Genomic DNA, 17246 nt, shown 5'->3' on the forward strand with positions numbered 1-17246 from the left:
AGTAGGAAGAAGCAAAGCTTATTAAATCCTACCCCTCCATCTGGTACTTTTACAATCACTAACTCTTACATTTGTTCACTTCCTGCTTTCTTAATATAGTTTAAGTTTTTTTTTTTCATTTTATTTTTGTCCCATACAGAAGTACTGGGTGATATGAGCATCCAATGCCATAATGGGTACCATAGTAAGTGTCAATATAGTGATATATATAGCACATCATGACTGGTTCAAGACTCTTGATCCTTGGATTTAGCAAACTTCAACTGCTTGTATTGTTTATAAAATGATAAAAAAAAAAACTCAGAGTATCTGCCTTATCTCTAAGAGGGAGCCCAGCCACCCTGTGGAGAAAAGTCATTTGTATCAATCCGGTATTCCACTGGTCACTTGAACATTATTATTCTGTCTTTTACACATAAGTGTGCCAATGGATATTGAGTCCACAGCAGCAACTATACAGAGACATAATTAGAATGGAGCAGGTATGACAGGTGGATTATGGTCATAATTGAGCATGCAGCGGACCTGCTTTGTCTTTGGAATGAACAACGCCGCATGTACACATTACTCAGTGCACAGAAATTATTCTGTTTTTTACCTCCCCCCCACCACCACCACACACACACACACACACACACCAAATCTCACACACTCAGCTTAATTTATTTTATTGTTCCGGAGCAGATGGTGCAAAATGAGACGCCGGGGTCCTCCAACTCCCTGACCTTCATGTTGCGAATCCAACATGGCCCCTGCATTGATCTAACATTAACACCTCACCCCACACCATGCAGAATATGCATGACTTCAAGCAGGCTGGCGGTGTGCATGCTTTCGAACAAATCAAGTCGACATTCAATTACCTTCTGCTGTGGAGTTATTTCGTTCCTGTGGATTCGACGGCCCTTTCATTCCAGTCTGGGAATTAAAAGGGTTTCCAGGTTAATTAATTTGACAGACAGACCCCATTGTAGCCGGCGTCAGCCTAAAAAGGAAAGCCTATTGCCTCCTGTCCTGAAGGTTGACTTTTTATTGTTCTTCCGCCTGTTGTTGTTTAAAGGAGCACGCCGTGTCAGCGCTGTAATTGACTTCAAGAAGGCTGTATTGAGCAGACATGTTGCTGAATGCTGGTCACAAAAGCGCCGGCCTTCCTTAGGAAACCATAGTTTATCTTATGGCAGATGTGTTGAATTGCAGTGGCTATTCCTGTAGCATACGGACAAACCGCTGCTGTTCTGTTTGTTTTCCACTTCCGTATGGGATGTATGGGATACAGTTCTTTCACCACCTGGTTATGTTTTCTTGCTAATTCATTACAGGAGGACATAGAATTCGTCTGAGTGGGCGCATGTTCCGTGCACTCACGACTCTGTTCCGGCGAAAAGAGAAGATCTCGGTCTAAATCACAGAACCTCCCCAGGGAAAGGCCCCACTTTCCGAGGTTAGTCACTGAATTAAATCCCGGTGAGGACCCCATTTTTCAAAACTAACCTTTCAGTTGACAGTGGAAGTGGAAGTCAGGCTCTCATAGCGCCAAGTCCTGAATCAGTGAAATTAGTGCCGTGCATGGCGACACCGGTTTCTCTGGCTGTCACTTGTGGAGAGGCTCGGTGCTTTTCCCTCGCCTGCCTGTCTCAGTGTGCTCACATTAGAGGGGGCCATCTGCCTCCGTCGCCTCTCACGACTCTTCTTCCCACACTTTCTCCCTGTGCATGTCATGGATTCCTGGCCCAGTGTGTGCAATCGGCACCCGAATCCGGAGAAGCATACTCAAGAGTTAGCATGCTTGCACGATTTGCTTGTTGCCAGATATTCATGCAACTAATAGAGATAAATACACAGCATGACAGGATTTAGCTTGAATTAATCTCCATTCAACTTAATTAATTAGAAATGTGTCCATTCAAGCTTGCACTGTCAATAGGACATGCGTGTTTTAATTAGCGCTACATTGCCTTTTCTTATCTTTTAATTGAACAGAAATGAATTGGGCCAACATTTTTTTTTAAATGATGTCCAGAGTCATTGTAATTTTAAAAATGCTTAAACTCTAACTCATGTCATTGATCAAGTCATTGACGTATCTCATAATCCGTTTACTGTTCTCCGAGTGCTGCCTTGTTCAGGGTCAGGAAAAATGATCACATGACACATTTGTAGCTTAAATAAAGTAAGGAAATAAAAAAAGTGGTTTTAATTTTGAAAAGTACAAGTAAAACGGTATCATAAGGGACGGCTGGGTAATTAGGGACAATTTTTGGGGTAATAAGGGACAATTTTGGGGAAAATGTAAAGGAATAGCATGAAGCAAATCTTATTATATTATATCCATTGTGACTTGATGCATATTCAAATAAAGTTCAACCATTACCATAAAAATGGCTAAATGAACTAAAATACAAATATAAGGCATTTGGAAGGTGCGTTCAAAGACTGTGAGTGTGTAGTATTTGTGTCTTAAATGGCTTATTTACACTTATTAATTCTACTATAGGGCTGCACGGCAGTCGAGTGGTTAGCCCACAGACCTCACAACTAGGAGACCCGAGTTCAATCCCAAAACATGCTAGGTTAATTGGCCACTCCAAATTGTCCATAGGTATGAATGTGAGTGTGAATGGTTGTTTGTCTATATGTGCCCTGGGATTGGCTGGCCACCAGTCCAGGGTGCCCGAAGACAGCTGGGATAGGCTCCAGCACCCACTCGACCTCAGTGAGGGTAAGCGGTAGAAAATGAATGAATGAATGAAGTCTACTATATTGGGCAATAAAACAGTGAAGGTGACTATAGGGGTGTTATTTTATGTCTAGAGGGCTCTAATAACATGCTCTTTTCACTTATAAACAAGGACTCAGATGGAGTCTGCCACCAATTAACAGTGATAAACGAGGGATTAGTGTACTGCCATGTGTGTGTGTGTGTGTGTGCATCCTGCAGATACGACGTAGCTTCTTATCCCAACCTATAAGATATGTGCTACTTTGAATAACAATCTTGCTTTTTAAATTAGAACACCCCTGCTAAGAAAATCCTTGACGAATGCTTTGCCCGGGAAAATTGCCGGGAAAATCAGTGTGGAGAAGCACCTGAGTTCATATAATAATATAATATGTGCAGTTTTTGGTCTTTTGTTCAGTGGACTTAGGGGGGCTTCTTGCTCCTGAAGGTGTGGTTAAGTCCCTCAAGAATGTGTGTGTGTGTGTGTGTGTGTGTGTGAGTGAGGAGGATGAATCAGGAGTGTCTTGTGAAAAATGCGTTGCCTGGGCGACCAGGCTGGACCCCTTCCAAACGCCTCCCACCACCCTCCTCCGTTTTAAAGGTGCACCATAATGAATACAAAATATTTGAGGAGAGGCATCCCCCCCCCCCCTCCCCCCCTCTCATTGTCATCACTTGGTCTTCATCCCTGCAGATGTCACTGCAGGGATGCGTGTGAGCTGCGTGGCATCTAACGTACACTGTTTGTGCTTGCATGTGTTTGATGGCAATCAGGGAGGTGGGGTGTGTGGGGGGGGGGGTAGGAAGCTGAGAGCTCTCTAAAGAGCAATTATTCAGATGATGCTCCTGTTTGCTCACTTTCTAAAAACCATGAGTCCACTACCCATTTTGTAGAATCCCTTCTTCCAGGAAGCGGAGTGACAGCCCCCTCGGTGAGAAAGGGGGGGCTGCAACCGTGTATCCCTCACCGTGACTCATTCCCGACCGGTTGCAGGGATAAAGGAAAGCTGTAATTAGCTGCATTTTTCATTTCCCGCCGCTCAGAGGACGTACGAGCGCGCACTCGTCTTTCCATTCTTGCTGTTCCCTCCTCCGCCGTCTGCAGCCGCCGCTGCGCCTCCGTGGAGTTGGTCCACAACAAGAATGTCACCCACTTCTGCCGGAGCTCAGCTCTAAGTATCGACCGTCTCTGTGGTTTTTCTGGATTTTTTCTTTTTTTTTAGAACGAAGGGACACAGCTGAAGCTTTATTCTTCCAACTGCCGGGAGAGGCTTCGCCATTCAACAAGCTGGCAGCGAGGCGATGGGCGCAGCGAGCCTCCTTCACGAACCGCATCTCGGTCCTGGTCTAGCCCAGCTTGTTGAATTCCCCCACCGGTGGCAGGCGAGGATGGCTTCGCGTTAAGAAACTTAAGAAACCCCGACGGTTGTTGCTTCAGTCCGGGGCATCGATCTCTCCATCTTTAAAGTTAAACATGGCTCGTCCGGTTCTCCTCGCCAAGGCGGGTTCTCTGTGGAGACTGTTTTGCTTAATGCGGACTCTGCTGGATCTGGCGTCGGCTCAGGAGACATACGCGCCGCATTCGATACGGACCGAGGGCCACTTGACTCTCGGCGGACTTTTCCCCGTCCACGCCAGGGGGGCGGACGGCGCACCGTGCGGGGACCTGAAAAAGGAGAACGGCATCCAGCGACTCGAAGCCATGATGTACGCTTTGGACCAGATCAACCAGGACGAGCAACTCTTGCCCAACATCACCCTCGGCGCCCGGGTGCTGGACACTTGTTCTCGGGATACCTATGCGCTGGAGCAGTCTCTAACTTTCGTCCAGGCCCTCATCACCAAGGACACCTCGGATGTGAGGTGCACCAACGGGGAGCCGCCGGTCTTCGTCAAGCCCGAAAAAGTGGTCGGAGTCATCGGAGCCTCGGCGAGTTCGGTATCAATCATGGTTGCCAACATCCTCCGCCTCTTCCAGGCAAGTGTGCATAAAACGACAACGTGTTTGTGTTGGAAAGCTTCATGAAACGCTTTCCAGTGTGGGGTGGATTCAAGCTCTTTACGTGGCGTGGATGCTGCCAGTCCACGGTGGTTCTGAAAGAACAGCTCCTGTTTGGAGTTCCACTCGAGGCTCAGACACGCTCCTCCTTGGCAGGGCCGATCTTGGGGGGATTCGTGGGATGGGAAGAGGGGTGGCCACTCTAATTATGCATGAGCATTAAAATACCAGTATACTGTTACATAGTTGTTTTTTTTGGGGGGGGGGCTGTGACACTCAGCAGAACACTGACCTCCGCCAAGGCCGACCAAGCATAGTTTGGATTGGCTCCAAAATACACACCACCCGAGATAATCACCTGCTGTAGGTGCCAAGATATTTCCATAAGGAATAAACTTTGAAATGGGAAAAGTGAAGATAACTGGAACTTCCCCTAAAATTCTGTGTTTTTTGTGTGTGTGGACAAACCCAGGCCTTTATGGAGCGTCGTGGAAAAATCAGTTAGCATAGTCTGGCTACACAGAAAACAAACTATTCATTATCACACTGGAATGGATGATATTGATGGCATGAAACAATAGACCCAACCAGCCATCAATGCACATCAGTGGTTTCCATAGTTTCAGGTTCCTCCTGCAGGGGGCACAAGAGGACTTTAGGGAAGAAGGCTTGATAAAAATAAAGAAAAATATTAATTTGTATTTTATTATATTTGTAATATTATCAAATATTTGATTCATATATGTAATATTAATATTAATTTATCAATTATGGCAGCAAGCAATACACGCTCCCCAAATTAAGATAGATAGAAATTTATGACATCATAAATGAACAATTTACAGTATGTGTCCTCTTTTATGTGTTTCATAAATTATTTTAAGTTTTTCCTCAGCAGTGATTTCAAAAACAGTTGGCATTTGATTTTGATTTTTAATATTAATTTGTCAATTATGGCAGCAAGTTCTACGGACACAAAAGAAGTTAGTATGAGCTAGCTAACAACGAACAGCATGGGAGGTAGCTATTTTGATGCTAAAGCCCTAACAAAAGAACAAAACAAACAAAAATCAAAACAAAATCTGGCGGAGCAACACGGCACCTCCCTCGCCGCTCGTCTCAACGTCACGCCCAGATGGAACAGACATTTTTTACCTGAGTACTGGAGTGCTGGAAGACACAGCCATCCCAATGAGAGGGGGCATACTAAATACTGTTGATGTTTCTATGCTGTTGTTGTTGATGGAAGTTCATTCATTCATTTCACAAGGGTCACGGGGGTGCTGGAGCCTATCCCAGCTGTCTTCGGGCAAGAGGCGGGCTACACCCTGGACTGGTGGCCAGCCAATCACAGGGCACATATAGACAAACAACCATTCACACTCACATTGATACCTATGGACAATTTGGAGTGGCTAATTAACCTAGCATGTTTTTGGAATGTGGGAGGAAACCGGAGTACCCGGAGAAAACCCACGCATGCACGGGGAGAACATGCAAACTCCACACAGAGATGGCCGAGGGTGGAATTGAATAAACTGTGAGGCCTGCATGCTAACCACTCGGGCGCCATGTATGGAAGTAGTGTGACTAAATGTGCGTAGGAAAGAAGTTTTACATCATAAAAAAACGTCAAGATACTGTAAGTACTACACGTTAGCATCAATATACTTGCTAATACATGATCACAGCATGTACGTCAAACTAAATGTTCTTAGAGGGCTTTGTAGTCGGAAAAGGTGAAATGATGTACATTGTTAGCTAGCTCGTATCAACTAATTTTTTGTCATTAAAATGCACAGAAAAGGGAAATAAATATGTTCATGTTTCACAAAATGATTGTGGATGATGGGCAAGATTACCTCCAAAAGTGCAGTTTTCTATGAAGTTATCTGCCACAGTGTGGATGCTAATTATTTTTAACTTACCAAAAAAACAAAAACATTCCCATGTGGACAGGGCTTCAGTCAGCAAAATTGATGTAAGTGGTAATAATCACATCAGATGAGATTTATCTAGAATTGCATTTACTTCAAGAGTACATGATGATAATCCTAATTAGTAATTATTTCCATCTTCTGTCTTCATTTAGGAAATGCAGTGAAAATGCAAAATGTAGAGTCACTGCCTTGCTGAAGGGACAACCGGTTGCTTTGATTTAGCATTTTTATGATTGCAATAAAATGCGGCCGTATTTGTCTGCAGAGTGAATTGTTGGTAGTTTGAGGCAATCTTTTCCGCATTTACCACCAGGGAATATTTGAGTTGGGTCACGTTTAATCCATTCCCGCTACAATCAAACATGAGTTATGAGTAGTTTTGCTCAGAAAGTTCCCTTTGTTGGAACGGCGATGGAACTGCTGCAAGGATGGCTGGCAGCAGCCGGTGGCATCATCTCTTCATGCACTTCACTTCCTTTGCGATGCGACCATTTGTAGGCTTCACATGTGAAATGGATTTATGAGGGGTATGTCATTTTGCCTTGCTGTTAAATGCACTGCTACTTTAGATAATTGCACACGATTAGAAGCGCTTCTTTCACCGCAAATGAAATATTTTGGACCCGTTTGCTTTGACGTATGGGTTATCTCGCTCTCTGTTATCAACGTGTGACTCGAGGGCAGCGTACGTTGCTGTGAACATTTGACACCTGAGCTCAGCTTGGCTTATGCGAGTAAATGAAATGATTTTGCAGCAGTGATTTTAAAAAGAGTTAGCATTTGATTGTGATTTTTAATATGAATTTGTCAATTATGGCAGCAAGTAATACACACAAATTACAACTGGATTAATCTTTTTTGACATCATATCCACGGTGCAAATGAACAATTTACTGTATGAATCCTCTTTTCTTTGTTCCATGAATTATTTTTGTTTTATTTAAGTTTTATTTAAGATTTTTTCCATTTAAGTTGTTCCTCCACTGAAAAAATACACATGGCATTTCTCCATTAGCCTGCTCCATCAATCCCCGCTAAATGAGAGTTGAGCAGCGTAAGCCAACAAGCTAACAGCTCGAGCTCTCAAGGAATTCTCAAGGAAAACCGGAAAGGGAAATTTTACCCATCATTCACAATCGTTATGTGAAACATTAACACATATTTATTTCCTTTTACTGTGTGTTCTATAGACACAAAACAAGTTAGTATGAGCTAGCTAACAATGAACATCATGGGAGGTAGCTATATTGATGCTAACGCCCTAACAAAAGAAAACCAACTTGCTAAAATGAAACATTTTGGACGTGTTTGCTTTGACGTATGGGTTATCTCGCTCTGTGTTATCAACGTGTGACTCGAGGGCAGCGTACGTTGCTGTAAACATTTGACACCTGAGCTGAGCTTGGCTGGTGCGAGTAAATGAAATGATTTTGCAGCAGTGATTTCAAAAAGAGTTAGCATTTGACTTTGTGAGCATGTTGGCTGGGACTGCACTGCTGCAGTGGAATGAGAACCGCAGCGGGGCTCCGGTACAGCAGATTAATTATTTAAAACACATCTCCATATAACAAAATATCTAATCACTGGAAATATCACACGGATGTTTTAGCAAATAGGTACACTTGCGCACAAATGTTCTACCGGGAGGACCGACAAGTGCTCGTTGTGGTTGCTGCACACAGTCGCTCTTTCTGTTCAATTAGAAACATGATGATGGGCTTGACTGCAAATAGCGGTTTAACTGAAACTGACCATCGTAGTGCTTAACATGCTTTTAGCCCCCCCCCCCCCCCCCCCCCCCTCCATATAGCAGTCATTCATCCTCTGGGGTTTTGTGGCTGCATTGGCTGGACAATTAGGCGAATGATTCCAACCACAACTGTCAGCCTGGCTTTGGTTCTCCTACACTCCCTGGGAAAAGGAAACAACATTTATTTGGAATAGTTCCACCGGTTTGAAACCCTCCAGTTATACTTTGATGCTTCTTTGCTCTACTCTTATTTTTGTCAGTCCAGCCGTGAAACGTTAACATGCATGCAACTTGAAAAGGTGGTTTTCATTTATTCCCCCATTGTTATTATTCCTCCTCTTCTCAGTGGATTTGTTCATGTCAACAACGGAATGTTTCTTCGTAGGATTCACTCATTGAATGGAGTATTTTCATAGAAAACCGGTTTACCACCTTTGAAATGTTTTTTAACGTTAATAAAACCCTCTTGACATACAGTAACATCACTTTCACAAGCTCATTGCCCAATATAGTGGACATAATAAAAGATAATAAGCCATTTACGACCATAAATAAGGCTCGAGGAACAGAGTGAGTGGAGGACAGGAAGTGGAATGAGGCTTCAGCGATGAGTTATAGCTTGGCTTGGGTTACAGTTGCAACAGTAGAACGTGATTTTAGTGTCTGTTGTTCACACCTGATTCTCACAGAATATTACAGTAACATTACTGACACCTAGTGGCCGGTGTACTGACACTACATATTATACACCACGTTTTTCAAGGTGCGGTCTGAATGCCTGATATTTGTATTCATTTGGCCATTTTTAGACCCAAAAAATATAAAGCAGTAAGGAACAACAAAACAGCATGATTTTTAAAAAATAATATATTTTTGAAAAGGCTGCGTGAGTTTTCTCTGGGTACTCCGGTTTCCTCCCACATTCCAAAAACATGCTAGGTTAATTGGCCACTCCAAATTGTCCATAGGTATGAATGTGAGTGTGAATGGTTGTTTGTCTATATGTGCCCTGTGATTGGCTGGCCACCAGTCCAGGGTGTACCCCGCCTCTAACCGAAGACAGCTGGGATAGGTTCCAGCACCTGCGCAACCCTTGTGAGGATAAGCGGTAGAAAATGAATGAATGAATGGAAATTTTGAGGCTGCAAAGTGCCCAAGTGGTTAGCATGGAGGCCACACAGCTAGGAGACCCGCGTTTGATTCCCCCCTCTGGCATCTCTGTGTGGAGTTTGCATGTTTTCTCCCCCTGCGTGTGCTCCCCCATTCCAAAAACATGCTAGGTTAATTAGCGACTCCAAATTGTCCATAGGTATGAATGTGAGTGTGAATGGTTGTTTGTCTATATGTGCCCTGTGATTGGCTGGCCACCAGTCTAGGGTGCACCCCGCCTCTTGCCAGCTGGGACAGCTGGGATAGGCTCCAGCACCCCTGCGAATGAATAAATAATGTAAGTCGCTAAACTTTGCCAAATTGCTATCATTAGCTTACGTGTGTTATGTGGGGCGTGGCTTGTAATGTCAGAGCAGGAAGTGAGTGGGCTTATAATGCCTGTAGCGCAGTTGAAAGGTCACCCCCCCCCATGCAATACGTAACCAAGACAGACAGCACCTTGAAGGAGATACAGTATCTTCACCCATCAGCCATCAAATAAGCCCACCCTGACACAGCTGGGATAGGCTCCAGCACGCCCACGACCGTCGCAATATTGGATATTTTTGATTTGATTGGGGTATTAGATTACAATACCCCAAAAATTCACACTGCAAATGATAAATTTGGCCAGGGTATGAATAACATAGAGATGAACCATAAATCCAACGCTAATGAACCTTGAATGAACTTTAATGTAAATCTCAGCCTTTTAGAATTCCAGTGTGCAGACAATGACGACTCCCCCAGCTGTCCTCCCAGCCTACGTGCAGCTTTGGTTTCTATGAATATGATGAGGTCATTCGGTGACTCACCCCTGTGATAAATGAATCATCAGGGAAGCAAAATAGTGATTGTAGATTTTATTGCCGGACCCAAAATATCATGGCCGTCTATTCAAGACATGAGTAGCTGCTCAACTGTTAAACGCTGGCTGAATTGACAGGAGGGATGGATTTTTCGGAGGACCCAGGAGGGTTGATCAATACTGTTGCTATGGTGAGGATGATTTGCTGCGAAGATGTTTTTATTTCACTGCCTTCCACGCCATGTTGGAAACGAGGACAACAAAACCGCGAGAAGAGAAAAAAAAATCAATCAACCAAAGTTTAAAAAAAACATTCCATGAGGTTTTGCACCTTTTGTGGGGAGGAAATCGTGCCGATGCTAACATTGCTCACTCTCCGAGACGTTTTTGTAGCAGAATACACGCAAGTCGACAGGAGTGTGTAACTTTGTCCATTTGTCAGTCTCAATCTCACTTCTATCCGTCTCGACAACATCAGAGTGATGCTCGCTGTCCTCTTGCATCTCCTACTCCCGCTACAGAAGCAAAACTTTTTATTTAATGCAGGCAAACTCTTTCTTGTACTCCTGTCTGGGGAAACCGCCACTTCAGACCTACTGTCTAAATGAGGCATCGGCGTCCTCCGCTCACATGGCCCTGACAGGCTGCAGTTGGCTTTTTATCTCCCCTTTCTCACAGAATCATCACTGTGATTGATGAAGGAGACTGAAACCTCATACCCCGACCTATTCAGAGGAGCGTGGTAAAGACAGACACCAAAGAGAATGCATAAAAGATCATGAAAGCGATCTGTGTGCTGCGTGTTAAAGCGGAGGTATAATATTTCTGTTTATATAAACACAGCGTGCCGCTTCTCTCGTGCATGTAGCAGCTCACCGAGTAACAGGTAAAGCCGTCATCTACCCGTCTGTGGCAGGCATGGCCCAATTATTAAGTAGTCAACAATAACGCACGCACCGGATAAGCTTAGGTCTTTCATTCATGCACGCACCAATTAGCACGTGTTGAATCCTAACTGGAACCCGAAGCGATCCCTTCCAATGAAACGATACGCATCATGGCGTCCCCGGAACATAATTAATACAAACACCCTCACGTGCAGTCACAAAACAAAAAGCTCGGTCGCTAAGGCTGAAAGAATGGAAACACACGACAGCACCTCATGGATTTTTCAAGACACACACCAGCGGGTTTGACTCATGTTTTTCTCTCCATCGCTTGCTAATTATCATCTATTCTCGGAGTGACACATAAGTAGTGAAATATGGATAACGATGGGAGTTAAAACTCACTCTCACTCTCAACTCATTCCACACTTCTCTCCAAAGTACATGTAGTTGACATCTTTAAAGGGGAACTGTGGACATGGGAGACATGAACACATGCATTGGAGCACAAGAAAACAATAATAATAATAATACATTTTATTTGTATAGCGCTTTTCTGAGTACTCAAACACGCTTTACAGTAGAGAAAAAGAAATAAAAATAGAATTGAGTAAAAACAGAGTAAAAGATGCATTAAAATAGAATATCCCAAGATTCATTCAGAGCTAAAACAAGGCTAAAAGTTATAAAAAGTTAGACATTAAAAACGGATTTCGACAGGTGGGTTTTGTGTTGTTTTTATCAGTTTGATATATCAGCTACTTCCTCCTGGTCATCAGACTGCTCAATGCCAAATAAGCCCCTCTACCTGCCCACACGCACACGTAAAACTTTAAATTATTATGATTTATTCAAAATTATTTAAATTATTTGTTTATTATTATTATTATTATTTGCTTTATTAGTTATTATTATGCGGGAGCCAGGCAACAACATTTCGTTGGCAATTTCACTGCTGTGTTATTGTTATTGTTATTGTATTATCTAGCTAGCTATCTAGCTATCTAGCTATCTTGCTATCTTGCTATCTTACTATCTTGCTATCTTGCTATCTTGCTAGCTATCTATCTATCTTTGCGGGGAATGGGGGTCATGGGAAATACCTATTTTGACGCTCACAAAAAAAACCCTCAAAAAACGGCTACAGTGTTCCGTTAGCATAAATGACTAACAAAGCGACTTCAATATTATTATTGTAGCAGCTAACGTGAACATTTTTATCTCGCGGACTAACACAACTGGTCGCTAATCGCTAGTCTCAGCGTCATTCCCATACCTAGCACGTCGTGTGCTGGAAGACACAGCCATCCCATTTTAAACGTTGACGCTGCTGTTAGCCTAACTAGCCTAAGTATGTGTATCAATGCGCAGTTTTAAATCATCACAATACGGCAAGATACCGCAACTTATCAATCAATGTACGTGTGATAAGAACATGTTTATCAAACGATGCAACGTTGTTAGCGGGCTTCTTTTAGTCCAAATCGGTGTATCCCAATGACAACATTGTACGCTAGCTCACATTAACGTGTCTTCTCGTGTTATAATGCACAGAAAAGGGAAATAAATATGTGTTGGTGTTTCACATAAAGATTGTGAATGATGTACAGTTCCCCTTTAAGTCACGTCGGAGTCGAACACGCAGTATAAATCTTTAAGCATCAGACTGTTAAGTGGCTTACATCCGCATCAGTTGTTGCTTATTACCTGTCACGCTTTAGGGTGTGTGTGATTTTTTTCCCCTTGCTACGTATATAGAAGAGCATTGTTCAAGATGCCACTGCATAATTGTGATTACCGCACCAAATGGCCAAAACAATAGGAACACCTCCACATTTTGGAAGCGTTGTGACCACAGCACCTTTTAGCAGGTCAAAAGGGAGGTTTTCAGGTATTTCCGCATGCTGTGTAAGGCCATGGCGTTATGTCACTAATTGGCTGTCTCAGACGTCCTCAGGAGATGCTTCTTCAGCGGCGCATTCGGAAAGCTAAACGGTCGGGAAAGGTTAATGTTGGTGAAGCTGGAAGGGATTTTAGCTTGAAACAGTTTAACAGTGAAACAGCTTTTGTAAGCTTTGATTTGCTTTAGCAAAATCATTTTAAAATTGACGGGATGGAACATTTGGTGAAAATAAAAAATACACTTCATCTGTTTTGAATGTAATCCAGTTTCATCAAAAGTCAGTGAGTAAAAATAAAACATAAATACAGTAATTCCTCGCTTATTGCAGTTAATTGGTCTGAGACCTGACCGTGATAAATGGATTTCTGTGAAGTAGGAGTCTTTATTTATAATTGGAGTACCTTCCTTGGCAGACCAGCGAAAACCAGTTCATGACATTCTAAATATGTTTTTATAACATCATTAGAGCTCTTTTGACATGAAATAACACATATAGACAAACAACCATTCACACTCACATTCATACCTATGGACAATTTGGAGTCACCAATTAACCTAGCATGTTTTTGGAATGTGGGAGGAAACCGGAGTACCCGGAGAAAACCCACGCATGCACGGGGAGAGCATGCAGAGGGTGGAATTGAACCCTGGTCTCCCAGCTGCGAGGTCTGTGCGCTAACCACCCGTGCAGCCCAGCGTGTGTTTTTATTACGGCTTATTGTGCTTGTAGTGAGATAATTCAAATCTGCCATAAAAGCCAATCATTACAGTAACGTTACTGTGCAGTAACTTTACATGTAACATTATCTTTGAATGCATCTTCTGAATGCTTTATATTGGTAGTTCATTTAGCTGATTTAGGGAGGGTGGGGGGTTACTAATATAGTGTCTAAGACATTCAATTTATACCACTACCACTATGCATGTGAAAAATAACCCTACTAAGCTCCTTTCAAACAAATATGACATTTTGATACAAATATGAGATTATGCTCAACACGATCTTGTCTTTTTATGCTTCCCAGTGACAATGAATTCAAGCAGATAAAATGTTTTAATTAAAGGGTTTTGGCAATGTTGTATTTGTGCTCTTAATTTGCTGGAAAGATGACAGTGGAGACAGATGCTACAAAGGTCCCCTGTCAGCCTGAAAAACCAAGGCTGACACTATTTGTGCTTGGGGGTTTTAGCACTAACTACACATGGGTGCCCAGCTTGTGAAGCTTTATAGCACAATGAAAGTGTATTAAATTACAAAACAATAAACAGAAAATAATTAAAGCTAAGGAGAAACGGGGTGCATACGTTTGCAGGTAACGTATTGTATCTTTGTTAGGTCTTATGTGGCCGACTGAGTTCATTCATGGGCCTTGGAGGAGCCCTGCCTGCTTCCATTCTTGCCATTTAATCAGATGCTGACTTACGGTCCAGACCGCAGCTGACAAGGTGAAACTCATTCACGGGTTGTGTCAAAAAGCAGATGGGACAGAATGTAGTGTGGGCACGGCTACAAGAATGAGCTGCTGCTGCTGTTTGTAACGTGTCCAACGGACTCGTTGGAGCATTCCATAAAGTGAGAATTACGCCCTTTTCATTGAGCCTCTTATCGTCTCCTTTACCTCACCTTGTCTGTGCATTCGTTCTCAGAGCTCCCCCTTTCTCTCGCCATCGCTCTTTAAGCATACATCTATACAAACAAGGATGCAAACAATCAATACTTACTTAAGGGCAGGTCAATCCCACCTGCTCTGTCAAATTGCTCGGGCTCGAGTCTTACCGGTTTGCAGGTTGGAGTTCAATTAGATTGAACTGAAGTGAACAAGGCGAGATCAATCCATGTCAAGAAGAGAATGTGTCTCACTCCACCTGAAAGGATGGTGCACGGCGCATTCTGACTGGTGCGTCGGACCTGAGATGCATCATGAAGCAGGTCGGGCAGAAAGGCAAGGAGTGCTCTGAGGCTGTTCTGACAGAAGAAGACGGGTCATCTTTTTAAGCATCACCGTACATTAGGGTCGGGCCATATATCCATATTTTTAGAATATCCAAAACAAGCATATCAGATTTGATTTGATGTGGAGGTGTCATGTTTCAAGATGTGCAAGCTAGTTAGCACCGCATCTGAAGCTATGGATTTTCATCTTGTTACATTTGTAGATCGCGTCTTGCTCCATTGTTCACACACAAGACCAGCTGCTAGCATTGAGCACCTCTTCGTTACGCCGAGCAACCGGAGATCCCCACAGAGATACAAAGGAGGAGAGGCTGCATAGCGGGAGTGAACAGCAAAAAAGACGGTATAGAGGTTGCTGGATAAAGACGGTATCGACCATGTTTACCGTCTGTCGTCATGGGGAACGTGAGATGGAAGCGCTAACAGCGCTAACCCGGCTAACAGAGACTACCGTGAGTGCAGCTTGATTGTACTGAAGAGTGAACTTTATATTTATCTTTTTTGATAATTTTCGAAATATCAGGATACATATCGATATTCAACCTATATGAGTTTTGGTCCATATCGCCCAACCCTACTGTAGCTTTCACATCAAGGGTTGGATTTCAGGAAAGTCATTATTTTTGCACCGAACCAGGGATGTTTACAGAATGCGGATATTTCAGAACCGTACACCAAGAGAATGTTTGGGATAGTTGGAGGAAAAAAATGGATTCAAACCTGCAAAAGCAGTAATTAAACCACAAGAAGCAAACGCCTGCGAGCCTTCCGGGGAAATAAGCAGCACTGTTGTGCTCATGTTCAGTGGTGCAAGGATATTCCATCGTATCTGCTTACACACACATACACACACATACACACACATACACAAACACACTAACATGCTGTAGTGTGAGCAGCTGATGCAATATTAATCAAATAAATAAAATATCCCACTTTCAGACACATTGTCATTGCGGCTGACATGGGGTTATGAGGTCAGCAGCCCACTACCCGAAGGAAACAATCCGTGCCTCAAATCAAGGTCTTCCTTATTCCCATGGGCCTTGGTCAGATTATGCACTTTATTATTCAGTAACATAATAGCTTGCTATGTGAATTCATGTTTCTCAATGAAAACACAATCCGTACCTTCTGTAATTCAAACGTTTTTGGAAGTTCTACTTCAACTTCCAGCTGAGCATTGCCTCGCTAACTTTAATGAGGTGCCATCCCTTATTAACGCATGGATTTTTTTTTTTGGGGGGGGGGGTGGTTGACAAGCTCAGCTGCGTGACTTTCCAGGCCGCATTATTACTCCCGTTTTTCTTCCACCGCACTCGAGGGAGCTTAGCTCGGCTCCCGTTGAGGTCATACCGGTGTCCCTAATAAAACACATTGTCGCAATGACTGTAAAACGGGAAGAAGAGCGCAGTCTCCGATTTCGGAGGAAGTTTTCAGTAGTTTATCTGCTGAGAAGGAGGATGCAGAAGAGAGGAAACCCCATTACGTCCGATCCTCTTATAGGGATGAGTGAGGAGGTCTCTGTTGGCTGCTAGTAGGCCTCTCACTCAGAAAACGGTCCCCGTTGCTTCAGCCTGAAATGATCCAGTGTGGGTTGAAAGGCATTATCACTGTGCTCTTTGTAGTCACACTAATCTGGGATATGTGCATCACTAAGGACGGAGCACAAACAAGCTAAGGAATTTGGCTCTATTTGACCAAATGAAGCTACAAATGTATTCATACGTATTTTCTATGAATTCATTACTTTTTAAATATAATCTGTTTTAACACAATATAATAGAACTTCACTAAAGGAACAGCTCATCGAATCCCGCTAAATGGACTAAATTAATTTGTTGAATGTGTGCTCTTACTGCCGCCTGCAAGAGTGTTTAATGTTAATTAGTGTTTAATAGTGCTTTCTTCGTACTTCCTTATTGTTTTCATGCCATACTGACCCCTTAAGCAAGTGTGAAGCTATGGATCTTGTTACATTTGTAGATTGCGTCTTGCTCCATTGTTTATACACAATCGAGCTAACATTGAGCACCTCTTCGTTACGCCGAGCAACCGGACATCCCCGTAGAGATACAAAGGAGGAGAGGCTGCATAGCGGGAGTGAACAGCAAAAAAAGACGGTATAGAGGTTGCT

General features: G+C 43.1%; 1 protein-coding gene across 3 annotated transcripts in view; it reads left to right on the forward strand.

The window, feature by feature from the left end:
• Positions 1 to 17246, forward strand: part of LOC131104027 (metabotropic glutamate receptor 7-like) — a 130731-nt gene that overhangs the window by 32815 nt on the left and 80670 nt on the right. Inside the window, exon 3 of one of the 3 annotated variants that reach the window (XM_058050721.2) lies at positions 1320 to 1441. The exons of 1 other annotated variant lie outside the window; for it this stretch is intronic. Coding sequence is in view for 1 of the 2 variants with exons in the window: in XM_058050716.2 (XP_057906699.2) it covers positions 4194 to 4697 (504 nt within the window). In the remaining variant the exon portion in view is untranslated. Of the gene's footprint in view, positions 1 to 1319; positions 1442 to 3673; positions 4698 to 17246 lie in introns of those variants that run through there. One more of the 3 variants, XM_058050716.2, reaches the window with a different exon arrangement.

The sequence above is a fragment of the Doryrhamphus excisus genome, linkage group LG15, assembly GCF_037039965.1.
Source record: "Doryrhamphus excisus strain RoL-2023G ecotype Guam linkage group LG15, RoL_Dexc_Guam_v1.1, whole genome shotgun sequence".
Classification (NCBI taxonomy): Eukaryota; Metazoa; Chordata; class Actinopteri; order Syngnathiformes; family Syngnathidae; genus Doryrhamphus; species Doryrhamphus excisus.